The following is a 15,252-nucleotide window of genomic DNA, read 5'->3' on the forward strand; positions in this document are numbered from 1 at the left end:
ACATGTTCTTCCTCTCTCTGGTCGTCTCTTCAAACACGGTGCTTCCTCATCGTGACGAGTTTAGAATCAAGAGCTCAGATAAACAAATACAACTTAGAAAAAATAAAATCTCAAGTTTATGAACTAATCAGGTCAATAGACAAATATTATGGGTATGTTGTTGTAGTGTTAAAAATACCAAAGTTATTTAAGATTTTACTAATTCAAGCTGACTGAAGTGACTTTTTATTGAAAATAAAACAAAAACTTATTTGCGCTTCTACAAACATGTGCACATTATTTTTACATATATAATGAAATTAGTGACTTTCATTGCTCAGACGTGATTGAGGTTTTGCCATGAGGGTAAAAAGACAATCTGCTGCCCAACGGGTTGTAACAAGGGGAAAAAAATAAATGTCGGAACCTTTGAAAGACAGATATCAGCGGAGGACGGCGCCTTAACAGTGTAGGACCGAGGGCAAAGCAAAGGTGAAGTTACACGATGAAACAGGAAAAGCCACGGGCCATTTTAAATGCACAATAAAAGCGTCGGATTCCAGTGACGTTTGTTTCTGTTCCCTAACGCATAAATGGTTTTGCGAGATCACTCAAATCATAATTTAAACACTGATAAAATGTATATACACTCTGATAGAACAGTTTTAATGACGAGATCGGTTTATAAACAGTATATCTAATTATTGGTCCGTTTTGTAACGATTTGTTTGCTTTTATTTTGAAGGTGGAGAGCGGAAGTTGTAGTTTTAGTTTGTTCTGTTTTCCGGCGGTGTCCGTCCCCTCGCTCGGTTCAGGTCAGCCTGAGTCCACCCGTTTTCACCTTTATCTTAACATGAACTGTTATATCCGTTAGTTTCCGGCGGGTTGATGAAATAAACTGAATTAAAGTTTGTATTTGATTTTCCGTGACGGTGAAGCTCATGCTAATGCTAATGCTAGCAAACAGCTTTACCTTCCGCAGGCAGGACCTTTAGAGAAGGATGGGTCAGTGTGATCAATATGATTCTGGGAATCAGTATATTATCGATAAATTGCAAAGCTGGAATTATTAGTTTATCAGAAACAAAGATAAATACATAGACTTTAATATTTTCTGCAGCCTCAAACTACATGTTTGACTCCTAATCAGAAAGAATGCTCAGCTGATTAATCAATAATACGAATAATTGTTAGTTGCAGCCTGAAAGTATCGGTCTAACTTTTATATTGACTGTCTCATAACTTTGCCTTCATTTAACTGAAAGACGGTTGTTGTCACAGTCAGGACTGAGATTGTGCTGATATTTATCTATTTCTTCATCGCAGATTATTTCAACATGTGGAGCTGAAGAAGTGACATCAGGCCTTTAACGCCATGGCGTGTCACATTAGAAGGATGTTGTCCCTTCTAAGAGGCTGCTCGGGTGTGTACAGGTGTCAGACTGGAAACCACCCAACCAGGACCAGTTCCAGCTCCAGTAGCTTCTTAATGGCTTCTGGCAGCAGTAGTGTCGGGCTGGTCCTCCAGTCCCAGTCGACAGACGTGTACCAGAATCTGGCTCTGGAGGACTGGATCGACGCGAACGTGGACCTGCAGCAGCACAGCATCCTCCTGCTGTGGAGGAACGGGCCCGCCGTGGTTATCGGGCGCCACCAGAACCCCTGGGCTGAGTGCAACCTGCCAGCCATGAGGAGAATAGGCATCCCTCTGGCCCGCAGGCGCAGCGGCGGTGGGACAGTTTTTCACGACCTTGGGAACCTCAACCTGACTTTTTTCACCTCTAAGAAGTTGTACGACCGGAAGAGGAACCTGAAGGTCATCACTGAGGCTCTTAGGCGAGTCAGACCGGGACTGGACATCCAGGCCACTGACAGATTTGACATTTTACTCAATGGACTCTACAAGATCTCAGGTTGGTTGGGTGGGAGTTTTGGAGGATGAGGATGGCCTCCAGAGGGCTGTCAGTAGGAACAGTCGAAACATAAAGTAAAATTTTATTAATCCCTGAACTTACAGCAGCACAGAGAGCAGCTGGAAGGTATGAAAACTCCACATGAAGAGGAAATACCGTCATTTCACATCTGTGAATTTCTAAACGAACAGAAATATGATCAGTCCAATGTTCAGACTACTGGGATCAACAGAAAATTAAATTCTGATCCAGTAATTGACATTTGTTGTGTCACCTTCAAATGTGGAGGTTTGCTGTTTCTGAGGGGTGACTGATCTCAGCTGTCATTACTCTGAGAACTGAATATCGGAACAGATTTATATCAGTGACTTCCTGCTGCTGTCTTTGTTATTGTTTACAGGAACTGCATCTAGACTGAGCAGGAAGTCCTCGTACCATCACTGCACCCTGCTTCACTCCGCGGACCGCTCCGTCCTCAGCGCTGTGCTCCACCCTTCCTGCCCTGGTATCCATAGCAATGCTACGCCCAGTGTCCCCTCACCGGTCGCCAACCTGTTAGACCACGCCCCCACGCTGCAGTGGGAAGAGCTGCTGGAAGCACTGGTGTACCAGTACAATGCAGGTACTGTACTGGATTCTACTTTAGTCTACTGATGTGTTGTTCCCACAGTGTGAACAAACCAAACCCGCTGCTCTCAGATCTGATCTGGTCCACCTACATATGTGGTCCTAGATCTGATTCCTGTCCGATGTGTGAGTGTGTGAGCGTCGTCAGAACGGTCAGATCAGAATTCATGTGACCAGGACGCTTCACATTGGTTGGACATTTATGGAGAAGCTTCTGATGGAGCCAAACTGGAAGGAACATATGGGAACCCAGCAGCTTTGGAGGAAACTGAGCACAAATGATGTTGTTGTTCTTCACATGTCAGTTCAGTCTGTGCATGGTGGCAGTTTAGGAGCTCAGGGGGTTCACACCTGGTCCATGTCCCTGACTGATCTAATGGAAACGTTTTCTCATTTTAACTTTCTTTCCTGTCCCTCAGAGTTCGGCTCCAGTGCTGCTCTGACCCTCATTGACCCCGCTGACCAATCTGCATTTCCTGGTCTCAACAGGACGGCGACAGAGCTGCGCAGCTGGGACTGGACTTTTGGTAAGACGCCTAAATTCAGTATCCAGACCGTCCTGGATGTGACTGATGCTCAGTCGTCCGCTCGGACCTCTGCTCAGCTGCATATGGACATAAAGAATGGCCTGATCCAGAGCTGCGAGCTGGAGATTCCTGCACACTGGCTTCCTCAGCAGCTGAGCGGCGAGCTGAGCGACACACTGGTCGGTGAACGGTTTTGTCCGCATCGAGCTGCCGCAGCTGTTTCTGCGTTGCTGCGGTCTGAGAGCGGCGAGCTGCAGAGCAGACTGCGCGGCCTGTGTGACGCTGTGCTGACAGTGATGGGCTGAGAAACTGATTCATTCACAGTAATTTAAATTCACCAAGAAGCTGCAGTTCATTACAGCTACAATATGAATGTTACACAGTGTGGAACAGAGCCTTGGATTTATCATCAGTTCATACACAGAACATATTGGATTTTGCAAAAAAGACCTTTCAGATTAAAAGCATGGCTGTCTAATTGAAGCAGTGGTAAATAAAGTGTATGTTCATGTTGATAATTTTGAAAAATAAATAACTGGAGAAATATTTTTTTTTTATTATTGATCATATGTTGAGCTTAAAATCCTAGCGGTTCTCGCAGGACGCATGCGCATTCCTCCCGAAACAGGTAAGAGGTTTCACTCTGCTGTTATATCCTGTAACCACAGACTTTGATTTACTGTCAGCATCTTTGAGTAATCTGACCTTTAATTAGTTTATATTAACTTCTTTGTCTACAATATGCTTATATAGCCATACAGTTATTAATATCATTTATATAAATTAAAAGTATACAAATATTTACCAAATAGCTGATTTTTCATTTACAATACAGAATGTACCGAAGCTTCTCTACTACCATTAAAACTTTATTTCTTTGTCATACTGGTCAAATAAATCTAAACATACACAATCGTGTATGAAAGATCGTAAGGACATACGATTTTCTTCAAACAACCGTCACAGTCGATCACAGAGAAGGATAAGCGGCGGAGTGAGTGCTCCCTCTTGTGTGTCGGCAGTAGACGATCATTGATGTGATCCGTGTGTCGGCCAGCGCAGAGCGAAGCAGCTGCAGGATGGGGAAGAAACAGAAAAAATCCGGAGAGGACAGGTAAAAGAAACATCACCTGGCCTCCCACCTTGTCTGTTCACACTGAGCCCAAACAACATCCAACTGTCCCGCTCCGTTAAAGCCCCGAACCGGCCTGCTTTCCCGCGGGTTAACTGATAGCTTAGCGGCTAGCTAGGCTAACAGATGCTAACCACGCGTCAGCTGCAGCGTGTGCGCGCAGGTGGCGATTTAAACAGCAGGGAAATGGCTTAAGGTGAATTACACAACCACCAGTCGGGCCGACACGGGCTCACCTGGGCCAACCTCAACTTGTGTGGGCACGGTTACAGATTTGGGCCCAGGGGTGTTGGGTAATGTCGGTGTTAGCTTGTGACTCCAACCAGGTTAGCGGAGTTAGCATCAGCTAGCTTTTACTTACCGGCTCCTTTAGCTCCTGTGGGATCTGACTCTCATCCCAAACTTCTGATTAGTCCTGACTAACATCATGAAACTACACTGTGACAGTGTGAACTTTAATACCTGACAGCTTCCTGCTAATTGACAACAAGAGGCACAGACCAGAGAGAAGCTAAGCTAACTGCTAGCCTGTGTCTGTTATATTGGTCAGTGTATGTGATGCGGTGCTTTTCTACCTGTGTGTTACCTGTGCTGCAGGTAACACACCTGTGGGGACAGTCCTGTTAGTGCTGGAGTATTAAAACAAACAGCACATTTGTTTAACTCGGTGTTTTTCAAGAGAAAGTTCAGCCACAGAAAAAGAAACTCAGATGCTCAGACTCGATGATTAAATAATTCATTGTTAAAATCATTGATTATTGTTCCTGGAGTTGGTAAATTCTTGCAGTGGAGCGCAGCTGTTCTCAGGTCAGATTGTGTTGCTGTGTCAAAGGGCTGATGGGAAATGAAAGGATGTAAAGAAAGTGTCATGTCAGCAGCTTTGGATCTGTTCATATTGTCCTGTCTCTCCTAACCGTTGTGCTGACGTCTGTCCACCTCAGTGTCCTGTCGCACGTCAACGACATTTATTTGTTCACGCTCCGAATATTCAAACTTTATCTGTTTCTCCGAGCTTGAGTTTAAACCTCAACAACGAATAATAGTAACGAAATGAAAACATGTTTTTACAGCTTCATGGAAAATAGAAATGCAATTTGATATTGATCTGTCCTCAGCACCAAAGATGATGGCATCGATATCGACGCTCTGGCGGCGGAGATCGAAGGAGCTGGAGCCTCCAAGGAACCAAAAGGGAAGAAGAAGAAGAAAGGAGCTAAGAAGGATGACTTTGAGTAGGATTCTGCAGATTCTGTGCCTCCTCCTTCTCTTCTTCTGTGAATTTGCTGTCAGGTTTGTGTTTGAATGGTCTTTTAATCCTGAGGTTTTTCTCCTCCAGTGAGGACAGCATCCTGAAGGAGCTGGAGGAGCTGTCTCTGGAGACGCAGGGAGGAAAAGCGAAGGTAATCACACCTGAACGAGTCGGGGCGGCGTTGTTTGCTCGTGATGCTCAGGCTGTTAGAAATCACTCCTTACATGTCACACTTCTGTTCTACATGTGCAGAAAGGAGACGCCACAGAGGAGCAGGAGCCAGTCGAGCCTCCGAAACCAGAGAAGAAGAAGACCAGGAAGGGGAAGAAGGGTGGAACCAGCCCTGAGGATGAGGAGGGTGATGATGAAGGTCACGTTGATGGTGAGAGGAACGGGGAACAGAAAGACAAGAAGACGGTGAGAACAGCTGGATAAATGAATAAGTTGTTTTGTCAGATATTTAGAAAGACGTGAATTAAGAGGCTCACGTGTCTGCAGGAAGTTAGATTCAGGTTTAGTTTGGCTGCTGCTTTTACAGTGACACAATAACCTCATTAGGACGTTTTTGAACACTCCTTTCCTTAAATTTGGTTTAACTCAGCCGAGTCTGAACGTCTACACATGATGCACACAATTTCAGACTCGCTTTAACTTAAACCACCTGAGGGTTTTTGTGTCTCTGATGCTCATCGAGAACAAATGTCTGTAAATCTGCTGAGAAAGATCCTCCAGTCCAGAATCCTGCTGTTTTAAGTTTCCTTTGGTGTCACAGTGATAGAAGAGCTGCTAAGAGCACATAAAAAATGAAATAACCTTTTGCAGCTTGTTTGCATTTATTTTCACATTGTTAATCTGTGGTGACTTTATATGGAAAATTTTACGCCTGTTTTTCCATCAGGCGCCTCCTGCTGCTCCTCCCTCTGACTCTGATGACGACAGCAGCTCACAGTCGCACCTCACAACCAGAGGAGCGAAGAAAGGAGGCAAAAAACCTTCAGTGTCAGATGAAGACGAGGAAAAAGAGAAAGATGAAGGCCCAAAGAAAAGTGAAGGTGGCGGAGGGAAGGAGGATGAGTCTGACGATGACGAGGAGTTTGCCTCCAGGAGAGACAAGAAGAAGAAGAACAAAGGTAAGGCGGTGAAGGAGGAGAGCGAGGACGAGGACGAAGAGGAGGAAGGAGGCTTCAAGATCAAGACGGCAGCTCAGAAGAAGGCGGAGAAGAAGGAGAGGGACAGGAAGAAGAAGGAGGAGGAGAGGATGAAGCAGAAGAAGATGAAAGATAAGGACGCCAGCGTGGAGGCAAAAAAAGAGCCAGAGAAGTCGACAGCAGAGGCCACGCCCCCTCAGACTGTGCCACCTGCAGCAGTGATGGAGGAACAGGGAGGGGCGGAGCCAGCAGCCGAGGGTAAGATGGCTCCTCCTGTTTTTTTAACACGAGGGAAAGAAAATACAGTTTCCCCAAGTTTGACTTTGACTTTTTATTATGTGACCAGTGCAGTTGTTCCTTAAAGATGTTCTCATGGAGGATTATGGAGGATTATGTAGGAACACGAGTATAGACCAGCTTTAAAGAACATGGTTACATGTTGTGCAGCATCGAGAGCGGGAGTCCAGCCTGTTCTGTTGGCTTCCATAATAAGCCCACAGGTCACAGCCAGCTGTTCCTAATGTTCATATAAGTCTGTGTTGTCATCTGGTCCAGGAGCTTCCTGTTGCATATGACACCGGGTGTCGTTGAACGTTTCCACAGGGTCTTTCCTCCGTCTTCACAGATGTCAGAACAGATACGATTTTTAGGAAACTCAGCCCAGACTTTTTTCCTGCTCTGAGACTCTCAATTTGTTCAAGTTTTTTTTTTCCTCATAATAACCTGAATGTTCTGTCATTTCTACATAAATAACCTGGTTTTCCTGTGTGTTTCTTCTTCTGCTGTGGCTTCCTGCAGAGGAGGCCGAGGGTGACAAGAAGAAGAAGGACAAGAAGAAGAAGAAAGGCGAGAAGGAGAAGGAGGAGAAAGAGAAGAAAAAGGGACCCAGCAAGGCCACAGTAAAGGCCATGCAGGAGGCTCTGGCCAAGATGAAGGAGGTGGGGCACTCTGGGAAATGTAGTCATGTGGTTATGCTGGAAGTTGTAGTCCTCGGATGTAATGATTTGGTGATGTTGTAGGAGGAGGAACGAGCCAAACGAGAGGAGGAGGAGCGACTCAGGAGGCTGGAGGAGCTGGAGAAACAGCGGCTGGAGCAGGTAAATCGACGCCTCCTTTATGTTTTTTCTTTTCTCCATCCGTGTCCTCTCTGACCTCTGACTCCCCATTTCACCCCCGTTAGGAGCGTCTGGAGCAGGAGCGAAAGGAGAAGAAGAAGCAGAAGGAGAAGGAGAGGAAGGAGCGTCTGAAGAAGGAGGGGAAGCTGCTGACTAAAGCCCAGAGAGAAGCTCGAGCTCGGGCCGAGGCCACGCTCAGGATGCTGCAGGCTCAGGGTGAGAGTCCATCCACCAACCACATCGCAGCGTATAATGAGCTGAACAGTGCTGATCACGTTACTGCTTTAAATGTGTGTGCAGGTGTTGAAGTGCCATCCAAAGACTCGGTGCCAAAGAAGAAGCCAGTTTATGGAGACAAGAGGAAGAAGAAGCCGAACGCCCAAACTCCCGAAGGTACCAGGCCGCCGCACGTTACCCTCACAACAAACCGGGTGTCAGGTTTTTTCATCTCAGCTGGCGCTGAATAAAATCTGCTCTTTCCTCAGAAACATCGGAGGTCACCTCACCGACGTCGGAGACTCCAGAGCCTGTTACCATGGAGACAGAGGCTGAGACACCTGCTGCAGAGCCAGGTGAGGGTCACAGGTGTGAGAGGGGAAGGAAAAGCTGAATCCAAACGTCCAGAGATGACCCATCATCCATAGAGCCATAGAGATCAGCTGAATGAATGTCACAATGTAGAAAAAACTGCATGAGGAATAGAATGGGGGGACAGGGTGGAGGTCTGGACTTAGACGACTTAGAGACTTCTGCTGTTCTTCTTTGTTTCAGTCTCCCCAGAGGTGAAGCCAGAAGCTGCTGTCGACGACTGGGAGGCCATCGCCAGTGACGAGGAGAAAGGTGACATGAATATTGAATCTGTTTTTTAGCCTGAGTAGATTCAGTTTGCTCCTAGAACACAGACCCTCACGCCGACGAATGTAAACACAGAATTATTGAAAATCAGTGACAAAAAGTTTCAGCTGATTGTTTGAGCTTGATTCCAAATTAAAATGTATTCAAACTTATCTCCTGCTTCTGGCCCTCGGAGGCATCAGGAAACAGATGGTGGTACATTATTTCAGATATTTGGTTGATTCAGATAATGTACTTTCTTTATTTGTTTTCTTTGTGGATATTTATATTTCTGCCAAAAGCAGAGATCACAGGACTAAAACGTGTGAGAATCCACCAAAACCAGTGGGTTTAAATATCTGGTGATGTTTATTATTTCTTTAAGCTTCAGATGCTGCAGATTCAAGTCATCATTTTAAGTTTTAACAGTATTTGAATTAAAGATCCTTAAATTATACCAGCTCTGGTACTAGAAATAGCCCTAGGAATAGTATTGAAGTACTTCCTGTTACTTTTTGTCAGAGCTGAAGAAAGTTCACATCGAGGTGAAGGAGGAGTCAGCTGCTCCTCCACAGCATACAGGCAGCGAGGATGAGGACGAAGAGGAAGACGAGGAAGAGGACGAGGATGACGAGGAGGAAGACGATGATGAGGAGGAGGAGGAAGAAAGTGAGGAGGAGGAGGAGGATGCCAAGAAGGAGTCCACAGCAGCGGCAGTTCAAGGTAAGAGGAGGGCGGCGAGGGAGAGCGAGGACGAGAGCAGCGAGAGCGAGGACGACGACGGGAGGACGAAGGAGGAGCGACTGTACGACCGAGCCAAGAGGAGGATAGAGGTCAGGGTCCCCGGAAACTCAGGGGGAGTGAGAGCTCGTCTCTTCCTCCCATCTCTGTCTGACCAGCTGTGTGTATGTTTCCATAGAAACGAAGAGCGGAGAACATGAGGAACATCAACTTGGACATGCTAAGAGCTCCGGTGGTGTGTGTGCTCGGACACGTCGACACGGGAAAGACCAAGATCCTCGACAAGGTGAAGTTTTTTGTTTGTTTTCTAACTGGTTTACTCTTTACTGACTTGTTTACCACCTGGTTACTATGGCAACAGCAGCAGCTGGTTAACTGGTGTGTGTTTTGTGCGCACAGCTGCGACACACTCACGTTCAGGACGGCGAGGCCGGAGGGATCACGCAGCAGATCGGAGCCACGAACGTCCCCAAGGAGACGATCGAGGACCAGACCCGGATGGTTAAAAACGTACGACCACACACACACACACACACACACACAGGTTTTTGCTCAGTTCACGTATTACATCTTTTTATAACCTGAATCTTGTTCGTACAGTTCGAATGCGAAAACATCAAGATTCCCGGCATGTTGATCATCGACACACCAGGACACGAGTCCTTCAGGTGACACACACACACACACACACACACACACATACATTCAGGTCATGTCTGTTATCCCCTCACATTTAGAACAGCTCTCCTGTCCTGTGTTTCCTCATTTAACTCATTTACCTAAAAATGACTGAAAGCATCAACGTTTTATCTTCTGACTGGAAAATTCTGGTTCTTCAAATCGAAATGTAACGTGGTGAATCCAGAACCTGGTTCAGCTTATGGGTCTGTGCCGTAGACCTCCATTGTTGTCCAAAAACTATTAGAAACACAGCAGGGAGCCACACCGCTGACCTGGCTCACATGGTTCTTCCTCACCAACAATGGGAGGCCCGTCTGTTTCCAAAAACCAGCTCCAGACGCTGAGAACGGCCAACATTGTTTACAGGCTCTGAAGGAACAAAGAGTCGACTTATGTTCTCTGTAACTGTTCTGCAGTAACCTGAGGAACAGAGGCAGCTCTCTGTGCGACATCGCCATCCTGGTGGTGGACATCATGCACGGCCTGGAGCCTCAGACGCTCGAGTCCATCAACCTGCTGAAAGAGAAGAAGTGTCCCTTTATCGTCGCCCTCAACAAGGTCTGTCTCCGTCTGTCATCGGGTTTGTCTCGCCTGTTTTCTTCTTTGTGCTTGTTTTTTGACGTTCTTGACTGTTTTCAGATCGACCGTCTGTACGACTGGAAGAAAAGCCCAGACACCGACGTCGTGGCCACATTGAAGAAGCAGAAGAAGAATACAAAGGATGAGTTCGACGAGAGAGCCAAGGCTGTCATCGTGGAGTTCGCGCAACAGGTGTCTGGATTTTAATGAAGCTGTAATGAAGAAAGACTTCACAATATTTCAAAGTACTATCAAGCTCTAAAATTTAATGTAACGTAATTTATTTTCAGCCTAAATATCAAGATAATTTGTTAAAACCAGACCGACTCTTGAGACATTTACATTTCTTTTCCAAAATGTTTTCTAATTTAAAATAAAGTGGTGTCATCTGCAAAGAAAATAATTTTCACGGCAGAGTCTGACCTTTAACATTTTGTAGTTTCTATCACGTTTAACGTTGTTGTGTAATTATCCCACAGGGTCTTAACGCTGCCTTGTTCTACGAGAACAAAGACCCTCGGACGTTTGTGTCCTTGGTTCCCACGTCAGCTCACAGCGGCGACGGGATGGGAAACCTCATCGCTCTGTTGGTTGAGCTCACTCAGACCATGTTAGCTCGCCGACTAGCACACTGTGATGAGCTGCGAGCTCAGGTCATGGAGGTAAGAGGCTGTTTTTCTGCAGAGTTGTTTAGTTTTTCTCTTCTCCGAACGAGTCCACCTGATGGTTTCTGGATGTTTCAGGTCAAAGCTCTGCCCGGAATGGGAACCACGATAGACGTAATCCTGATTAACGGTCGTCTAAGGGAGGGAGAGACCATCATCGTCCCGGGGGTGGAGGGACCAATCGTAACACAGATCCGAGGTTTACTGCTGCCTCCCCCGCTGAAGGAGCTCAGAGTCAAGGTTTCCGTTTTCTGTGTTTCAAAATAAAAGCAGCAAAACTCCAGATTCACTACAGCTGTTACACAAATAACATAAATTAGCTGCAGCTGATGAAAAACACGACAGTTTAAAGGTATTTTGACAACCAAATGGATCTGAGAACAAATCCACATTAGCTTAGCTTAGCTTAGCTTAGCTGCAGTGACATGGACAATCCTATTTTGAAAAGCTGCTCATTATACAGACAAGGATGACATCGTGTTTAAAAATGTGCACCGTGATTGGCTGATTGGATTTCTGCATTAAGACGCAGGTCTCCTCTATAAATCAGTGTAAATAAAACCCTGCATGTGTCCACATTTAGACTTTTATCATTAAAGCAATAAGCGCATTAATATCTTTATCTAGTCACATTTATTGATTGTACTGATTGATTGATATGTAGAGCCAGTACGAGAAGCACAAGGAGGTGTCGACGTCTCAGGGGGTGAAGATTCTGGGAAAAGACCTGGAGAAGGCATTGGCAGGGCTCCCCCTGCTGGTGGCTCACAGGGACGATGAGGTCCCTGTCCTGAGGGTAACGCACTTTTCTCCTGGTTGAATTTGGTGATTAATCATCTAATGACAGATCCAGTCGAACTAGTGTTAAATCCGGTGCCGGTTTTCAGGACGAACTGGTGCGGGAGCTGAAACAGACTCTGAGCTCCATCAAACTGGAGGAAAAAGGCGTTTATGTCCAGGCGTCCACTCTGGGGTCACTGGAGGCTCTGCTCGAGTTCCTGCGGACGTCTAAAGTCCCCGTGAGTGTCTTTTCACCTGTCGTGTCCTTTGGCTCCGTTACCTTTAAAGTAAAATAAACCAGCAGCTGGTGTCTGTAAACAAAAACATCAGATACGGAGCTTTACTCTGACCTTTGACCTGTGTCTGTGGGGTTTTCTCCAGTATGCAGGTATCAACATCGGCCCAGTTCACAAGAAGGATGTGATGAAGGCGTCGACCATGCTGGAGCACGACCTGCAGTACGTTATGTTCTCGTTCTCATTGGACACATTCAGCTTAGAAACAGTTTCATTTTGATGATCTGTTCTGTGTGTGTGTGTGTGTGTGTGTGTGTGTGTGTGTGTAGGTACGCGGTGATCCTGGCGTTTGACGTGAAGGTGGAGAGAGAGAGTCAGGAAATGGCCGACAGTCTCGGTGTTCGGATCTTCTCAGCTGAAATCATCTACCATCTGTTTGACGCCTTCACCAAGTACAGAGAGGACTACAAGAAGGCCAAACAGGAAGAGTTCAAGTAGGAAAACACACAACAACAACCACGTTTCCTCACTGTTCCCCCTTTTTATTCGTGTTTACCAGGATGTTTTGAAGCGTGAAGGACATGCAGGTCTCTCTCTTTCTCGCCTCATCAGACACATCGCCGTGTTTCCAGTGAAGCTGCGAGTTCTTCCTCAGTTCATCTTCAACTCCAGAGATCCCATCGTGATGGGGGTCATGGTGGAGGCCGGAGTCCTGAAACAGGGGACGCCGCTCTGCGTCCCCAGCAAAGCGGTGAGCCGCAGTGAAAGACACAGTTTATTCTCCTGTGCACCTGTGCAGCTTGTTATTAATGTGGTGTCGTTCTTATGAGTGTTCACGAAGGTTTGTAAAAACAGACGCGTGTTGAACTTTCCGTCTGTTGCAGTTTGTGGACATCGGCGTGGTGACGAGCATCGAGGTGAACCACAAACCCGTCGACAGCGCCAAGAAAGGCCAGGAGATCTGCATCAAGATCGAGCCCATTCCCGGAGAGTCGCCCAAGATGTACGGCCGCCATTTTGAAGCCACCGACATCATCGTCAGCAAGGTGAGGCCACGCCCACTGCTGCGTCTTAATGAACAAATATTTCTCTTTGTATTTTATACTTAGGTTTTATTTGGTGCCTTAAATATGTCGACGTCAACAATTAAAGAACTGACAGAAAACAAAACACCAAAAGAAGGAGGACACCAGTTTATCTGTGTGTCTGCAGGTCAACAATCCCCAGTTTCGTTATTTTAAATGGATCCATTGAGCCTTTACTGTGTCCAGGTCTAAAAACGATTTGATGCACTAAAAATAAAATTTTAAACTCACAGCTGTTAAACCTTAATATCCCTGTTCAGTTGCTTTAATAGGTTTTATTTCAGCACCGTTTCCATCAGTACAACACACGTCACATTGTAAGACCTTTAGGTGGATTTAAGGTGGATTTAAATCTTTGCGTGAGGGATTTCACTGGAGTTTCACGCCTGCAATGGCGACTGTGGAGTCATTAAGGGAGTTTTTAGAGGTTTTTGTTGCGTTGCTATGTTTTCTGAAGGGGAGAGGAGCAGTTGTTTGGTCAGTCGTGTCTTTTTAGTTTGAAATAAAGAGTCAGATGCTACTTTATTTGAAAATGTGTGTTTTTCTGGAGCGTCGGGTCCAGTTTTGTCCACAGCCTCTGGTGTTCTTGGCTTTCAGATCACGAGGGCGTCCATCGATGCCCTGAAGAACTGGTTCAGAGACGAGATGCAGAAATCCGATTGGCAGCTGATCATGGAGCTGAAGAAAACCTTCGAGATCATCTGAAGGACCTGAAACACGAACACACACACACCGACACGCGCTTCCTCCCTCGGATGAGGAGACGACAGCGGAGGGACAAAAAACATACAAAAAAAAAACAAAACAACTGAAAACAGACATGAAAGTGTTTTTCTGTGAGAAACGAACAGTTTTTCCACTGTTGTTAACAGTGATAGTGTAGGACACATTTCACACTCACACACACACACACACACACACTCACACACACACTCACACTCTCACACACACACACACACTCTCACACACACTCACACACACACACACACTCTCACACTCTCACACACACACTCACAGTATTCCAACGTGCCTGTTCTTCACCATCAACATTGTGTTATTGTTATTTCTTCTTCCTGTTCTCTGCTCTCATTTGTTGATGCTGCTTCGTGTCCCAGGCTCCGCCCCCTGCGCCCCAGACTGAGCCCAACGAGCTTAACGAGGCCGCCCATGTTCAACTAAACAGGTGCATTATGGGATTGTAGTCATCAGCGCAAAAGAGCTGAAGGAAGGAGGGAAAGTGTTTTGTTTTAATTTTTTTTTTTTTTGGACCTTTCATCTCAAATCATTGAGGCAGCGACTTTAAAGAAAAACTGATCTGCAGCGTTCACGGCTTTGCTGAGCGGTTTGTCGGCCATGTTTGGGGCCGGGGGGGGGGGGGTGAAATGACAGAGGACGTGACTTCTGGAAGATTTTAAAACGTTTTTGCTGCAATTGCTGATGTAATAAATTCCCATGATTCTGATGAAACCTGGCGACTGAGTTCTCGGTTCCTAAAACACAGAAAAGCCTCGGAACAGAAATTTAAATTTAAATTTTCCACCTGACACATGTAAACACAGACTTCTTAATTCAAATCGTCTGCTTTCACATGAATAATCAACACACCGAACTCCAGGAATTGGAAAAAACTTTGCTTTCAAATATGAATTTAATTGTCTCACATTTACAAAAAGAGACCCAGATTCACTGGCACAGACTAAAACGTATAACGTTTTTATTTTTAGTGTAAGTTTTTTTTTTTTTCACCCTCAGATATTTCAACATTTAATAAAGTCAGCAGCCTTTAAAACCCCTTTTTAGTCAAGTCCAGCTGAAAGAATCATCTATTGAATAACATGAGTTTAATAATTAACATATTAACATAAAAACATATTGTGTTAAAGTGTTGTTCTGTAATTACTGAATGTGGATTCATCTTAACAGCGTTTTTAATACTAAACATTTTCCTCAATCCTGTTTTT

At 45.6% G+C, this 15,252-nt stretch overlaps 2 protein-coding genes across 3 annotated transcripts; both read left to right on the top strand.

The window, feature by feature from the left end:
* The first annotated feature begins 734 nt into the window (after positions 1–734).
* lipt1 (lipoyltransferase 1) lies at positions 735–3,586 on the top strand. Of its 2 annotated transcripts, none has more exons than XM_026301455.1 (4): positions 735–794; positions 1,306–1,892; positions 2,293–2,514; positions 2,939–3,586. In XM_026301455.1, the coding sequence occupies exons 2-4, from the start codon at positions 1,355–1,357 to the stop codon at positions 3,349–3,351; spliced, it is 1,173 nt and encodes a 390-aa protein (XP_026157240.1). In that variant the 5' UTR covers positions 735–794; positions 1,306–1,354; the 3' UTR covers positions 3,352–3,586. The 2 variants fall into 2 exon arrangements, with proteins under 2 accessions (XP_026157240.1, XP_026157239.1); XM_026301454.2 differs by having other exon boundaries at positions 766–984.
* A 440-nt stretch (positions 3,587–4,026) lies between these two features.
* Positions 4,027–14,361, top strand: eif5b (eukaryotic translation initiation factor 5B). The gene is made up of 26 exons (XM_026301998.1): positions 4,027–4,160; positions 5,294–5,410; positions 5,515–5,578; positions 5,680–5,844; positions 6,326–6,833; positions 7,374–7,513; positions 7,595–7,672; positions 7,756–7,906; positions 7,991–8,083; positions 8,176–8,262; positions 8,462–8,530; positions 9,047–9,357; positions 9,444–9,551; positions 9,665–9,775; positions 9,866–9,933; positions 10,363–10,504; positions 10,586–10,717; positions 11,005–11,187; positions 11,269–11,430; positions 11,855–11,986; positions 12,078–12,209; positions 12,352–12,428; positions 12,536–12,700; positions 12,819–12,957; positions 13,091–13,252; positions 13,889–14,361. The coding sequence occupies exons 1-26, from the start codon at positions 4,126–4,128 to the stop codon at positions 13,994–13,996; spliced, it is 3,639 nt and encodes a 1,212-aa protein (XP_026157783.1). The 5' UTR covers positions 4,027–4,125; the 3' UTR covers positions 13,997–14,361.
* The last annotated feature ends 891 nt before the right edge of the window (positions 14,362–15,252 follow it).

Source organism: Mastacembelus armatus, chromosome 2 (genome assembly GCF_900324485.2).
Source record: "Mastacembelus armatus chromosome 2, fMasArm1.2, whole genome shotgun sequence".
Lineage (NCBI taxonomy): Eukaryota > Metazoa > Chordata > Actinopteri > Synbranchiformes > Mastacembelidae > Mastacembelus > Mastacembelus armatus.

What these genes read in the sequence shown, in the direction of transcription:
- lipt1 (XM_026301455.1), top strand. Translation starts at nt 1,355, where the DNA reads ATGGCGTGTCACATTAGAAGGATGTTGTCCCTTCTAAGAGGCTGCTCG. An exon ending in TGGACTCTACAAGATCTCAG is followed by an intron (nt 1,893 to 2,292) that starts GTTGGTTGGGTG and finishes TATTGTTTACAG; the next exon opens with GAACTGCATCTAGACTGAGC. An exon ending in GGTGTACCAGTACAATGCAG is followed by an intron (nt 2,515 to 2,938) that starts GTACTGTACTGG and finishes CCTGTCCCTCAG; the next exon opens with AGTTCGGCTCCAGTGCTGCT.
- eif5b (XM_026301998.1), top strand. Translation starts at nt 4,126, where the DNA reads ATGGGGAAGAAACAGAAAAAATCCGGAGAGGACAG. An exon ending in AGAAACAGCGGCTGGAGCAG is followed by an intron (nt 7,673 to 7,755) that starts GTAAATCGACGC and finishes CACCCCCGTTAG; the next exon opens with GAGCGTCTGGAGCAGGAGCG. An exon ending in TTATCGTCGCCCTCAACAAG is followed by an intron (nt 10,505 to 10,585) that starts GTCTGTCTCCGT and finishes GACTGTTTTCAG; the next exon opens with ATCGACCGTCTGTACGACTG.